The following is a 14,560-nucleotide window of genomic DNA, read 5'->3' on the forward strand; positions in this document are numbered from 1 at the left end:
TGCATTTCGTTTCGTTCTATAATAAAATTACAATGACAATTCGGAATTTTTATTGTGTTTTCTATTTTAATTGTTCGATATCGATTCAATTGGTTTTCATCCGGGGGAATTCCATCGCCACCAGTTAATTTTTAAAACACATAAAATAAGTTTGTTTATAGTTGTTTTGATAGTCGAGTTACACTTAAAATTGTTGTGATTTTTAGGAATTTAAAAAAGTGGCTACTTATAAAATAACCTTAAGTTTTAATGAGAAAACAGGTTGCAGTTATGGAATGTCCCCGATTGGGATCGAGAAAAGGGTTATTTGTCAATTCAGTTCAGTTGTGGAGTAAAGTAGAGTCAAGTGGTTTCTGTTCGGCTTGAGTCACGTTTTAGGCCTCGTCGCCGCGTTTTATACGAGTATACTTTGGAAGCGCACATGTGATAATTATAGGCTCACACACTAAACTAATATGCTCGCTTGACGTCGCCTCGCCTCGCTTCGTTCCCTGTTCTATGTATTCTCCGCGCTTCGCGTTGGCCCTTTTTCCATCACTGAGCCGCATATTCGTAATTCTCTAATGAAACGGGAAAATGTACCGGAAAATTGCGCTGGTTCGGTGACAAAAGTGCTTCGGGACAATGTGCTAAATATAAGTGTGAAGTGAGTTCAAATTGCAGTGCCAAAAGTTTTGAATTGAACGTAAAATTTGCCAAAATCATATGGATGGATATTTGGTAAATCATCTTTAATTTTTGTGTTAAAGTCTGATTGTTTAATGGTATTAAATTCACTTAATTTCATATAAAATCAACAACAATAATTACACACATTTAACTTCAAATTGTGTCATTATAGATATGCAAATCGAATGTAATTTGCATTTAATTTTACAGTTAAAAGTCTTCAATAAAATTAAAGTGTCTATTGTATGGCTTTATCTCTAGTTCAATTATTATAGCATGAATATTTCTTTTTCTACAATGTTATCTATGTGTTCTATGATTAACCAAGAATTAATCAAATAATTCCTTGAAGTAAATTCATCATAAAAATATTTATTGGATGTTTCCCTATAAATGTGTACTACATAATGTATTGTCATTTACAAATATTGTTTACTTACAACAATTTGAACGTCAATCACAATCATTTGCTTCATTCTAGTGGAAACATTTTTCAAATGCATTACATAATATAATCCTAATTTATGGCTATTTTTGCACAGCACAATATTTAATAAATCAACATAATAAATAATAAAAATCAAATATCAAGTTTTGTAAAAATTTATCCTCACCATCGCATCAAGTTTACACTGTCATTAACATACGATAATGTTAATGATAACAAAACACACACAGGATACGTCACAGCGACCTTCTAAAAGTTCCATCTTTGTTTGTTTCATTTTTTAATTTACCGTACCATTAAACAAACAGTCGAATTCGATGCAGCGCGAGCGTCGATACGTTAAAATGTCCCTTTTCAGTGTGTCAAAAGATGAAGAAATTCTGCAACAAGATACAACAGAGAGAATGGCGGATCACCGTGCCGAATATTAATTTTAGGAGGTCCCTGTCGTCGGAGAAGAGCCCTTCGAAACGATCGTCCGGTTCGTATGATTTGCAAGAGGCGCAATTGGAGTTCGACCAAAACAGATCGTTGCCGAATAGTGTGTACATCGATTCGGACAGCGAGAGTGATGACGAACGTTTTGAAGATGCAAGAACGATGTCCGCCAACAGCAACAAAGACGACAACGAGTTGTACGCGGACGTGGTAGTCTGCAACAAGTTCGAAAGTAAAAACTTGGAGTTGGCGAACGGAAGGTTCCAATATGACGTGCCCAGAATCAGCTTCAAATTTTTTGAACGAAAAACGGACGACACATACGAAAACGCTGAAGTTATAGTGGAGGAAGAGCAGGAACCAGAACAGGCACTTGATTATGACGTGGTCAAGCCTTTGTCGAAAAGTGAATTAAAAATACATCTAACACATGCTGTCGAATTGGATGACAGCGAAGATGAACGTAAAGAAGACACCCCTGAAAAATATGTATCGCAAACAGAAATCACGTTCAGAAAAAAAGATACACAAGGAGAAGAAAAGGAAGATACACAAGGAGAAGAAAAGGAAGAAGGACAGGAACTAGAGGGATCTTTGTCACCCATAATTAAATCTGGAAGTGATCCGAACATAATAATGCGTGATCACGAGGAAGAGGATGGTTTTTACAAAGTCCCTAGAAGCTTCAAGCAATCGAACAGACTGTCCCAATCGTTGCACGATTTCAACCAGGACGAAATAGAAGTACAACCGATCACCACCGCACATTCGAGTATCGAACACATATCCTGCAGCCAAATTATTGTACAAGGACCGGATCTCCCGACCAAAGAGAATTCCAACTCGCAAACATCAGAATTGGATTATTGTAAGGTGCGGAAGAAGATGCCGATGATTCTTAGACGACCGACGATGCTGAAAAAACCAAAGAATATGATGAACTCTTGGAACAACTTCAAAACGAAGTTTAACAATTTGTTGGAGGAACAGGCGGCTCATCAAAGAGTCGGCGCTTTCAACGACAGAGAAAAACCCGTGATCAATCTGGAGGAAGTTTTGAAAACATCAAAGGACAAGTGCAAAAAGGTCTTTACAACAACCGGGAGAATTTTCAAACACAAGAGACCGCAAGAAATCGATGGTAATAGTTCGTCATCGTTAAATAAGAACGAAGTGTTTTTCGATAAAGTTCACAAGGTAAAGGCGAGTGATATTGTTTACAAGTTCGACAATAGTGAGACGAGTTTTTCGGAAGGTGTGAACGGGAAATCCAAAAATAATCACGACGACAAAAGGGATGAGTTAGATTTTTCGACTGTTAAGAGTACTTTTAAGAAGAACAAGTATGTTCCAGAGGTGAGAATATTACTTTTAAATTAATTAAGAAAATATTTTCGTATATTCATTGAGATTTTTTTAATAAGGTGTTTAAAAATGTGAATTAACTTTATTTCGGTATATTTATTACCTAAATAATTTTATACTGGTGGGCTAAAGGTTAATAAAAGAGGTGAAAGATGAAAATTTTGTTTTTGTGACACGTACGTGTATGTATCACGTTCTACATTATTATTTTATCTCATCAAAAATCTTAAAACTGAGTTTTTTAATTATAATTGACTGACTCACGCAAATTTAATTCTATTAAGACGACTTTATTAATTGATTATATTTTATATGGGATTTATGTAATAATTAAAAATTAATTAGTTAACTATAACGGAAATAAAATAAAACTAAAATGTGACTTTATATTTGGACAGCGGTTCTTCCGCATTCACTTTTATACTTTCAAACGGACGATCGTTCAAGAATTTAATTCTTAGGAGCCAATAACGGCTTCTAATTTTAACTGGAGTAATTCAATTAATTTATTTTAATTAGACACACGCATCTATAATTTTGACGTATTTTCATTCGTGTTTGTATTCTTAACATAGACCTTCTCGGTTATAAATAGATACTGGTGTAACATTCATACTGTCCAATTTTAAATTATCTAATTTTACTGTTTTATTAGGTTTCCTTGTGTACTTAATCTTGCATAACGTATTGTCTTCATATAGCAGTGGGACAATATGTGATGGAGGAAGTAGAGTGGTTTACTATCCGTTGGAAATTATATTGTTGAATATTCGACTTCACATCGAACAATAACAATGACACAAAACAATAATATAAAAAGTTGATAACAATTTTATTCAAGAAAACTGATTTCTTTTAACTTCTGCTCTATTTAGTATCACCGCTAAAATAAAACCAAAAATGTTATTATTTATGCAAACAAGTTTACTTATGAAGTGAGAGATGACGATAAATAAAACAAGTAAGGCAAAAATAAACCAATTAATATAATTTTTAAGACTTTGTAGATCGTTAAAAATATACTATACAAATATATTTAGAGACTAAAACCGCCAACTATAAAATCTTAAAAAAGTAACAACAAAACTGTAAACAATTTTCTGCTAACTCAGTACTATTTATTGCAAACACTCACTTCTCAAGTATCTTCGATATGTTACGACTGTTTGGAGCATTTGTAGCTGCCAAAGTGCGTTTTGAATTGTTGTTAAAAAGAGTGATTGGTTAAAAAGTTTGTTCTTGTTACAGGGGCAAAATGGTTTTGAAGATTTGCGAAGGTACGTTAAGCAAGGCGGAGATTTTTGCAAAGAATTGGCCACGATTTTACAAGAAAGGTAAGAAACATAATAACTGTACGTATTATTATTAGCGCATCCTTTCCATCTCAACAAACGGTGAAATTTGTAAAATTCAATAAGTCGAACATCTGATACTAATGTAGTTTCAGTGGTGATTAGAGAGATAGCACACATATTTTATTTACAATAATTACACTATATTATTTTTACCATTATTCATTTTGTATCGAAATCAAAATAATGTCTATTTAAATTAAATCTTAAGCAAAAGAAATAAAATATTTGGCTAGATACATAAATAACACACATTTGAAAAATATATAATTATTAAATAATTTATATAATTACACTATATTCTTTCTACCATTATTCATGTTGTATCGAAATCAAAATAATAATGTATATTTAAATTAAATTTTAAACAAAAGAAATACAATTTTTGGCGGTTACATAAATAACACACATTTGAAAAATATGTATTTATTAAATAATTTATATAATTACACTATATTCTTTCTACCATTATTCATGTTGTATCGAAATCAAAATAATAATGTCTATTTAAATTAAATCTTAAACAAAAGAAATACAATTTTTGGCGGTTACATAAATAAAACACACTTGAAAAATATATATTTATTAAATAATTTATATAATTACACTATATTCTTTCTACCATTATTCATTTTGTATCGAAATCAAAATAATAATATCTATTTAAATTAAGTCTTAAGCAAAAGAAATAAAATATTTGGCTGGTTACATAATAACACACATTTAAAAAATATATATTTATTAAATAATTTATATAATTACACTATATTCTTTCTACAATTATTCATTTTGTTTCGAAATCAAAATAATAATGTCTATTTAAATTAAATCTTAAACAAAAGAAATACAATATTTGGCTGGTTACAGAAATAGAACACATTTGAAAAATATATATTTATTAAATAATTTATATAACTTAAAAAAATTGTTAATGTTTTGTTTGGCACCTTTCGTTTGTTATAACTAACTGTAAATGGGAAGGCATAAATCAATGGTCATTTCAAATTAAATTTCTCGTTTCTTCAGTTAATAACCCCAATTCATCTAAACTTTATACTTTTAATTGGGACTATGTTACTCCAGATAATTGCAAATGTCCCTTAAAATATATTTTTTACATTCATGATTAGATTTCCATCCTGAAAATCATAGAACAGTATCAGATGAATACGATGAAAAGTTTCATCAACTAGTAAATTGATCGATTGATTTTTGATGTTTTAAAACAAATTTTATATACCTAGTATTGTATTAGTTATAAAATATATGATTTAAACTTGAATAAAAACTGTTTTATTGAAAAATTACTTTTAAAAAAATGTATGCGTGGTTATATGCATAAAAACTTTGGATGCCTGTTTCGTATTCTTATCGGACAAAAAAATTCATGTAACTGAAAAATTATCGTTGGAAAATGTTTCCATTACATATCTCATGATGTCTCTATATATGAAACGGTCCATTTTACTAATATTTGACCTTATACGAAGCTAAGGAAAGGACTCCCAATCAAAAACTTTTCCTCCAGCGTGTTTCAAAGTCCTTGTATTGAATTTGGGTCCAAACTTTTATTAGGAGGACGATTAATGTATTTTTACAATCAGATTTTGTTCTATACATTTTTTACTTTTAAAATTGTTCGAATATTCTTTTTTGTTACCAATAATTATTGATATATGGCGTCTGATTGTTCTATTAGACACACTGATATTGTATCTCTCAAATAATTCATTTTTTATTTGTCTAGAAGACTAAAAACGATATCCATTTTTCCAATTTATTTCTCAATAAAAGAAGTTTTTGTATACATATTTTTATTGTATTTTCAATTGAGTGTGTTGTTTCATATTTGTTAATAAGCATTGTAAACCATCTTTCAGAAGCACCTAAATTTTTAAGCATGTCAGAAATATTTAAACCTTGATGTTTTATGTTAATTATTATTTTCCTCTTCTTTGGAGTCTCACTAAAAGTGAATCTATTGAATAAAATAATAAGAGAATAAATTTTCATTATTAAGAATATTGTTAAATTCTGCCAGAAAACGTAAATATATTTGAACATGTTATTGTGCCAAACAAATCACACTAATATATTTTAAATAATTTTAATGTAACAACCGTCATTATGGTGTGTAATAAAAAAACATAAAAGGTATAGTATATAAATTTTAAAATGTATTTTTTACAGTGGCTCGACAAAATTTGAATTAAATCCTTCTATGAAATTCCTTACAAAATGTTTATTTTAAATTTTGTGTTATTTCTCTGGTTACCTCTGAACAAAATTGAACAAAAATAATTTGTATAACAAATACGTAATTAGTTAAATAAGCTAAACAAATTATGTTAATAATACTAGAATTACATGTTGTAACATTAATGCACAATTTAAATGTGAGTACTAAAAATAGCAACAATATGCCAATTGTTAGATCCGAGGCGGAAACGACGTACGCAAAAAGTCTCCAGAAACTCAGCCATAAACTATCACGTGCATGCCGCGATGGGGTTGGCGGTTTGAACGAAGCTTGGAAATCCGTCGCACTGGAATTGGAAGCCAGGGCGGAATCCCATCGCGTTTTGGGAGCAGCCCTTCTGGAGGAAGCCGCCCGACCTTTGAGGACCCTCTCCGAAAGTCAGCACAGGGCCAGAAAGCAATCCGAAAGTGCCGTCGAAAAGTCGGGAAGACTGCTGGCGGATTGGAGGGCCGCCGAGGCGAAGGGTAAGAAGCAAAGCCACAGTTGCGCCAGAGACAACGAGAAACTGCAAGACGCCGCTTTGGTTGATAGTTCGAGGTATGGCAAAATGACGTACGTATTCACGTTTTCATTCTCAATTTACATGTTAATGGGTTAATGTGTTTGTATTTTAAGTTATTTTAAAGCAATAAACAAACCCCTTAGGAATGGTTAAATTTAGCGTTAATGTTAAAAACAAATTAGAATTTTCTATAGTTTTTTACGTAGTTTTACGACAAAATAATATTATACTTGAAAATTATTTCAGTTAATCTTTCTAAACATATAAAACTTTCTTCTTCATTTAGGCACTGTAATATAAAACGTGCTTTTTTAACATATTTTACAATTAAATTTATTTTATTTACCTTAAGAAAACGTTTACGATGGAAAATGCAATTTGTTGTATTTTCTCCAATTTTCTACATATGTACACTTCTGGACAAAAGATGGGAAAACCTAAAATTGAATTGTTTATTATTCGAATAGTTAATATACAATGAATGTTTTAAATAAAATTACTGTTCTATATAAGAAATTAATAAAAATGCTTCTAGAAATTGTATTTACTTTTATAACTTACATACTAATTATTGTTATTTATTAAACATTAAACCTGCATTATATTAAAAATAAATATAATAGTAACAATACTACCATATTAAATATGAAAAAAATTAATATTTAATTATATTATCATCTATGAGGTGGTCAGATCTACACTCTAGGACACATGTTTGGAAACCCTAAAATTGTATTGTTTATTATTCGAATAGTTAATATACAATAAATGTTTTAAATTAAATTATTGTTCTATATAAGGAAATAATAAAAATGCTTCTAGAAATTGTATTTACTTTTATAACATACATACTAATTATTGTTATTTATTATATTAAAAATAAATATAATAGTGACAACACTATCATATTAAAATTCAAAAAATTTAATATTTAATTATATTATCATTTATGAGTGGTCAGATCTACACTGTAGGACACAAGTTTGGAAACCCTAAAATTGTATTGTTTATTATTCGAATAGTTAATATACAATGAATGTTTTAAATAAAATTACTGTTCTATCTCCTATATGAGCTATTATAAAAATGCTTCTAGAAATTTATTAAGATATTATAAAGTAAAATAGAATTGTATACAAAATTAAACCTTTTTATTTTGACATAATTTTAATTTTTAAATTATAAACCAAAAACAAATAGAAGCATTAACATATTGTCGCATAATTATCAACTTGTATATTTGCTGCACACCTTTTGTTCATGAAGACAATCGATTTTCCAATAAATTTGGTGGAATTTTTTGACATTTTATTTGAAGCCTATTCAGTTGGTTTGTCTTATTTTTTATTGTGTGCTGCCGTATATTCCTTTCAAAATAATCCCAAAGATGTTCTGTAGGGTTTAGATCCGGTGAATGTGAAGGTCATGATACTTTTTCTTGCTCGAATCAGACTTTTGAGTACTTGAAAGCATATTCGTCATGTTGAAACAACCCTCTATCATTCTCCGCGAAAGGTAGTATGGTTCCATAAACAAGTAGATCTATTTTTTCAGTAATATGAATCAACGGGATAACGCGATTAAAACAACATACATATATCTTAATAAAAAACTTTGTCTACTTCTTATAATGTTTTGTATAATATTGAAATAAACTGCATATACACTGTGCATAATCACTATGATTATTATTTTAATATACAGAGCGTTGCTTATTTTAATATTATTTTTATAATTATTGTTTATTTTAAACAATTACGTCCTAGGATTTCCAAATTATTGACCAAGAGTGTACATAAATACATTTACAAATAAAAATAATTTTTGCATTTTATAATTCCAACATTTATTATTTTAATGCAACCACTTGAATGAATTAACTATAATGCAAGTAACAATTAGACACGCTCTCATTTTATCAACAATTGCCGTTTATTGGCACAAACACCTGCTGATAATTTCAATTTTCTTCATTTAACTCGGCCCAATTTCTGATGACTGATACATGTATTTATATTTTCAGATTGTCACGAAGTACGAGTCTGATTCAGTTGGCGCAAATGCACAACAAAAATTCAACGGATAAGGAAAACGCGAAGGTAACGATTTGTTGCACCGATAGTATTCTAATTAGTGCTAATTAACACTTTGATTTAACAATGGAATTATGCAACGGAATCGATCATTTTTATTGGGACTGGGGAAAAGGTTAATTAATGATTGTTTCCAACGAATAATCGTTGTATAGTCAATTAAGACACTAATTTTTTAGCTGCAAGGGAAAAAACGAAAAGCTGAAGACGCTGTCAAAAAGGCGGACATTGAATATTACACACTTTGTGTTAGAGCTGAAAGAGCGAGGTAAGACACTGTTAAAATTGTTTTAACTTAATTTATTTATAACTATTGTCAAAAGGTTGGAGTGGGAATCTGCAGTTTCAAGGGGCATAAATTCTTTCCAATCACTTGAAGAAGAAAGGTTGAACAATCAAAAATCTGTTCTGACATCATATTTGCATCACACTGCTGAATTGACACCCAAATTACTGGAGGTAAAAATATTTTATATCTGTTTTATGTTTTTTATTAATGATTTTCTTTTTGTGTTAGGCAACGGAAAGATTAAAATCGCCGGTAACATTCGCCGATCCTTCAAAAGACATGAACACCTTTATGAATTTAAGACAAACGTCTCAACAAGTTTCCGAACAACTTCTGCCCGATTTTTACTGTGAACACATCACTTTGGCTATGAACAAAGAACGAAGGAAACAAGTAAAATATCTCAACTTATCTCGACGTATTAAATACTTACATATTTTTTTCATAGGCTCTGATAAAATTGTTGCATTTGATCCGACAAGACATTGAACGAGAAAGGAAATCTAAGAATGGGTTGGAAAATCTTTCCAAGGCCATAAAACAGACACCAAATTTCGGTGCGGAAGATTCACAACAAAGTGTCACAGAAAAACTCTATCATGTACGTTAAAATTTTTGTTCACCCTTCTTTTGTTCACAATTTAATGTTTTCGTTTACAGATGAAATCGATGTTGACATATCTAGAAGGAGCCAGATATAAAGTGCAAAGTGCGTTAGCGGAATTAGACAGTAGAAGAAGGGGCGAACATCCGCTTGCAGCTCACATTACAGTAACCAGAGACAAATCAGGACTTCAACAAAGCATCCTTAAGGTACAATTTATTGTCTTCATTTTTAGGATATTTTTAATGTTGTTTTACTACTTGTAGGTTCCCCAATGGTTGAGGGAAGAATATTTCGAATCGGACAAAAGTCCGGTGAGTGAGAAATCAGCGAAATCGGGTCAATCCGACAATTCGGACCCGCACATCAACGACGTCGACGATCCGGAATGGCCTGACAGAGGGGCTGCCGACGGCAACTCCAACCAACCGGACTCAGACTTCGGTAAGTTATTTCGCACAATAACATTTAATTTAAATTGATGGTGACATTTCGATGTGGTTCCAGACGAATTTTCATCGCACTGCAGCAGCACAGTGGACGAAAAGGTTCCGAACGATGAAAACTTGACGCCGATTGCGAAGTGCAAAGCCCTCTATCCCTACAAACCTAATTTAACAGATGAATTAACACTGACCCCAGGAGACGTTCTTGCGGTGTACCGACAACAGGACGATGGTTGGTGGTTGGGAGAGTGCAATGGGAGCGTTGGAATCTTTCCCGCCACTTATGTAGAGATCATACCTAATTCTTGAAGACTGTTATATAAATTTAAATGAGTTTAAAATATTCGTAAATTTTGTTTCAACTTTTTTACACTAAAACATGTAAATGTAACGGTTAAAACTAGCGATGTAAGAATTAATCTTTGTTGCTTAGTAATTGATATTTTCTTCTTCTTTTTAATTTGGGCTTAATAGGAACGATAATCCTGTTTTCACTAGATATTGATTAATTGTGTATATTGTTGTAATATTTTGGTAACTGCTGTGGTAATAACTTTGTACAAAGGCGTTGATTTCTATTTATTATCAATTTTTTGTATTAATGTTTTAATACAGGTTTAAAATGTTGTATAATATTTTTAATGTTAGTGAAAAATAAAGTATTTTACTACACTGTGTCTGTTATTGATTTATTTAGAAAATCATAAATTGCTATTATCATGTCTGATGTACATCAAGTAAGTACCTCCGGCGATCTATAGTACTATACAAACCTCACATTAAAAACGTTAATAAACATAAACATCATCGGGCAATGAAATGATCACATGAGAAAACTCAATGCCGACCACAATTACATACCGACCCCATAAAATAAATCCGCTGCAACAAAAATCAGCTTAAAAATTAAATAAAGATCGCACACACTCAACCAACAAATAAATAATTCAAATCTCTCGAACAAAACCCGTTTTGGCTTATCTTTCCGAACAATTGATCCCGGTTCAGGAAGGGGAAATGCAGAAACGGAAAGAGGGTAAATATGTTTGACACATGTAAAGTGGGGCCTCTCGTTTGTCCTGGGCACGTGAACAGGTCGCGTGTCCGCTCGATTTGTCTGTCACAGCTCAATTTGAAGTTTTGCACACCCACAAATCTTTCGATGGCTAATTTTAAAGCCGGGATAAACCAGGATTTTAATAATAGGTTTTGAGGATGTTATAGTTTTTAACTACAACTAGCTGATTGTTGAATATGTAAAAATTGGTTGGAGGATAAAAATAAGAGAGAATACGGGTCGACGTGGTAAGATGTACAATTTCACGTGGTGTCTTTTTTTTTAGAAGTAAGATTTGGTAATTGGGCTCCACCTATAAAAAATCGAAAAAACATTTTTTCATTTTTTTTAGAATAATTTACTTTTCGGCTCAGTTTTTTTAGAAAAACTTTAAATTTGAAAAAATGCTGCGATTTTGCCTGAAATTTGTATGATTTTTTTTTATACTATATGCCTATTTTTTCAAAAAATTTATTAAAAATAACATAGTTTCAAAAAAAAAAGAATGTCGATAACGTAATTTTTCAATTTTTTATGAATTTTTATAAATATTTATATAACAAAAAATCAAAAAGTGAATATATTATTTAAATGTTCTAATTTTAGGCGTAATAAAGATAAAGGTCAACTGATAAAAATCAAAATTTCTTAGAGAAAAATTAATTTTAAATTTGAACAATACTGATTTTTGACGTTTCTTGTAATTTTTATGAATTTCTTTTTTATACCGCATGCCTATTTTATTGCATAATGTTCTTCAAAATAGAATATTTTTAAAATAAGAAAATAGAAACATAATCTAACCTATCTTCAGTTCATCAAATATATTTTCAAAAAAAAAAAAAAAAATGTCAATAACGTAATTTTTCAATTTTTTATGAAATAAAATCTTAGAAAAAAATATTTTTAAATTTAAAAAATACTGAGGTTTTTTCTTAAAATTTGTATGAATATATTTATTAATTCAAACATTTTGGTTTTTATTTTAAAAAAACATGAGAAATCATGAAATAATATAAAAATATTTTTTTTTTGAATTTAATAAAAATTTTAATAAAAATTACAATTTTAACAAAACAGTTAATATATTCTTTAAGTGTTCTATTTTTAGGTGTGATAAAGAATTTGAAAATTGAAAAAAATCAAAATTTCTTAGAGAAAAATTAATTTTAAATTTGAACAATACTGATTTTTGATGTTTTTTCTTGTAATTTTTATGAATTTTTTTATAATGCATGCCTATTTTTTATATTTTTAAAATAAAAAAATAGAAACTTAACCTTATCTTTTTCAGAAAGTTCAAATCAAAAATATATTTTCAAAAAAAAAAAAATGTCTAACGTAATTTTTCAATTTTTTAATAAATGAATTCTTAGAAAAAAATAATTTTAAATTTAAAAAATACATTTATTAATTCAAACTTTTTAGTTTTTATTTAAAAAAAACATGAAAAATCAACTTACAAAATTTTCAAATATTCATAAAATAAAAAAATAGAAACTTAACCTTATCTTTTTCAGAAAGTTCAAATCAAAAATATATTTTCAAAAAAAAAAAAATGTCTAAAGTAATTTTTCAATTTTTTAATAAATGAATTCTTAGAAAAAAATAATTTTAAATTTAAAAAATACATTTATTAATTCAAACTTTTTAGTTTTTATTTAAAAAAACATGAAAAATCAACTTACAAAATTTTCAAAAATTCATAAAAAAATTATTAATTATTTTATGAATTTTCTGAAGAAAAAAATAGGGTAGGGTAGGTTAGGTTGGGTTAGGTTAGTTTCTACTTCTTTTTTATTTTGAAAATATTCAACATATAAATACGTGAATTTATTTACTTATTTCTAGCGTCTAGACACCCTTAAAATTTAATGTACTTTTCCAATCGAAAATAGAATAATTAAAAGTTCAAAGACAGAACATTTTAAGCCTGATGTATATAATATACATAAAGTTGTCTTTATAAATTCAGTTTTGTTATATAAAGTGTGACAAACATGTAATTTGCATTTCTTTTCTTTATACACTTATTAAAAATCGAGTATTCCTTAGAAATATAATCTGACATACATATATAGCTTGTGAGACCACGGTATCAATACCTTGAAACCTCTGTGATCACGGTGACATATTTAATTTTCATAATGTGATTTATTGAATTCTCATATAGTTTAACTGTTTCTTTGATCTAGTGATAGTCTATGTAGTTATATTAACCCATTATTCAATAAAATTGCTGAAAATTGCACATTTCGAGTATTTTATTTATATTTTATCATTTATTTTCTCTTTTTTCATGTATCAGTATGATGAAATGCATAGATGATTGGGATCTTGAGTTACTGTGACAATTATTATTTTTCTTTATTTTAATTATTTTTTTTATTTTTTATATATTAATTTCTTCATAAAATATATCTAAATATCTAATAAATATATAGTAAATATAATATGCATTCACTTGTTGAGTAATTTCCGATAATTTCCTGAGAAAACAAATAAAAAATCAGATAAAACCCCCTCATCTGCCGAAAAATGACAGTAATCGTCCTCACTCAAAGTATGTGTGCAAACAAACATGCAACAATGCATAATAACAACGTTTCCGGGACTTTCCCATGGGGATGCCTGATGAACGGACCAGTTTAAAGTAGGGCGATAATGTGTTTGAAACAGGCCGCGTTAACCGCCACGAACAATACGTCTGGACCATATTGACAAACGTGTGTCGAACAAGTAGGAGTGTGGCTTACCAATTAGGGGCAATTTTAGGGGTACTTATTTTATGTTTACGAGGGTGCTTTCATATTCTCTTGTTGTTACGTCTAAAAGACACGTAAATTTAATTTATAAATTTAAAATATATATTTATACATAATCCATAACTGGATAATTTAAAATTAAAAAACTTTAGAGAAAATCATATTAAAATTTGAAATGGAAAGCGACTTTGTGAATAGAGATTATTAGGAAATGCCCCGGTAAGTTTAGGGAGGGTTTAGTAGGCGGAGTTGAACTTTCTGTGAGTTCTGTA

General features: G+C 29.5%; 1 protein-coding gene across 2 annotated transcripts; it reads left to right on the forward strand.

The window, feature by feature from the left end:
- Positions 1-451: 451 nt before the first annotated feature.
- On the forward strand, positions 452-11,138 carry LOC109599050 (uncharacterized). Of its 2 annotated transcripts, none has more exons than XM_020014983.2 (12): positions 452-720; positions 1,476-2,911; positions 4,169-4,254; positions 6,707-7,084; positions 9,058-9,133; positions 9,307-9,395; positions 9,451-9,586; positions 9,645-9,809; positions 9,865-10,017; positions 10,077-10,229; positions 10,287-10,464; positions 10,528-11,138. In XM_020014983.2, exons 2-12 carry the CDS (start codon positions 1,487-1,489, stop codon positions 10,773-10,775), a joined length of 3,087 nt encoding a protein of 1,028 aa, XP_019870542.1. In that variant the 5' UTR covers positions 452-720; positions 1,476-1,486; the 3' UTR covers positions 10,776-11,138. The 2 variants fall into 2 exon arrangements, with proteins under 2 accessions (XP_019870542.1, XP_019870543.1); XM_020014984.2 differs by having other exon boundaries at positions 6,707-7,069.
- The last annotated feature ends 3,422 nt before the right edge of the window (positions 11,139-14,560 follow it).

The sequence above is a fragment of the Aethina tumida genome, chromosome 4, assembly GCF_024364675.1.
Source record: "Aethina tumida isolate Nest 87 chromosome 4, icAetTumi1.1, whole genome shotgun sequence".
Lineage (NCBI taxonomy): Eukaryota > Metazoa > Arthropoda > Insecta > Coleoptera > Nitidulidae > Aethina > Aethina tumida.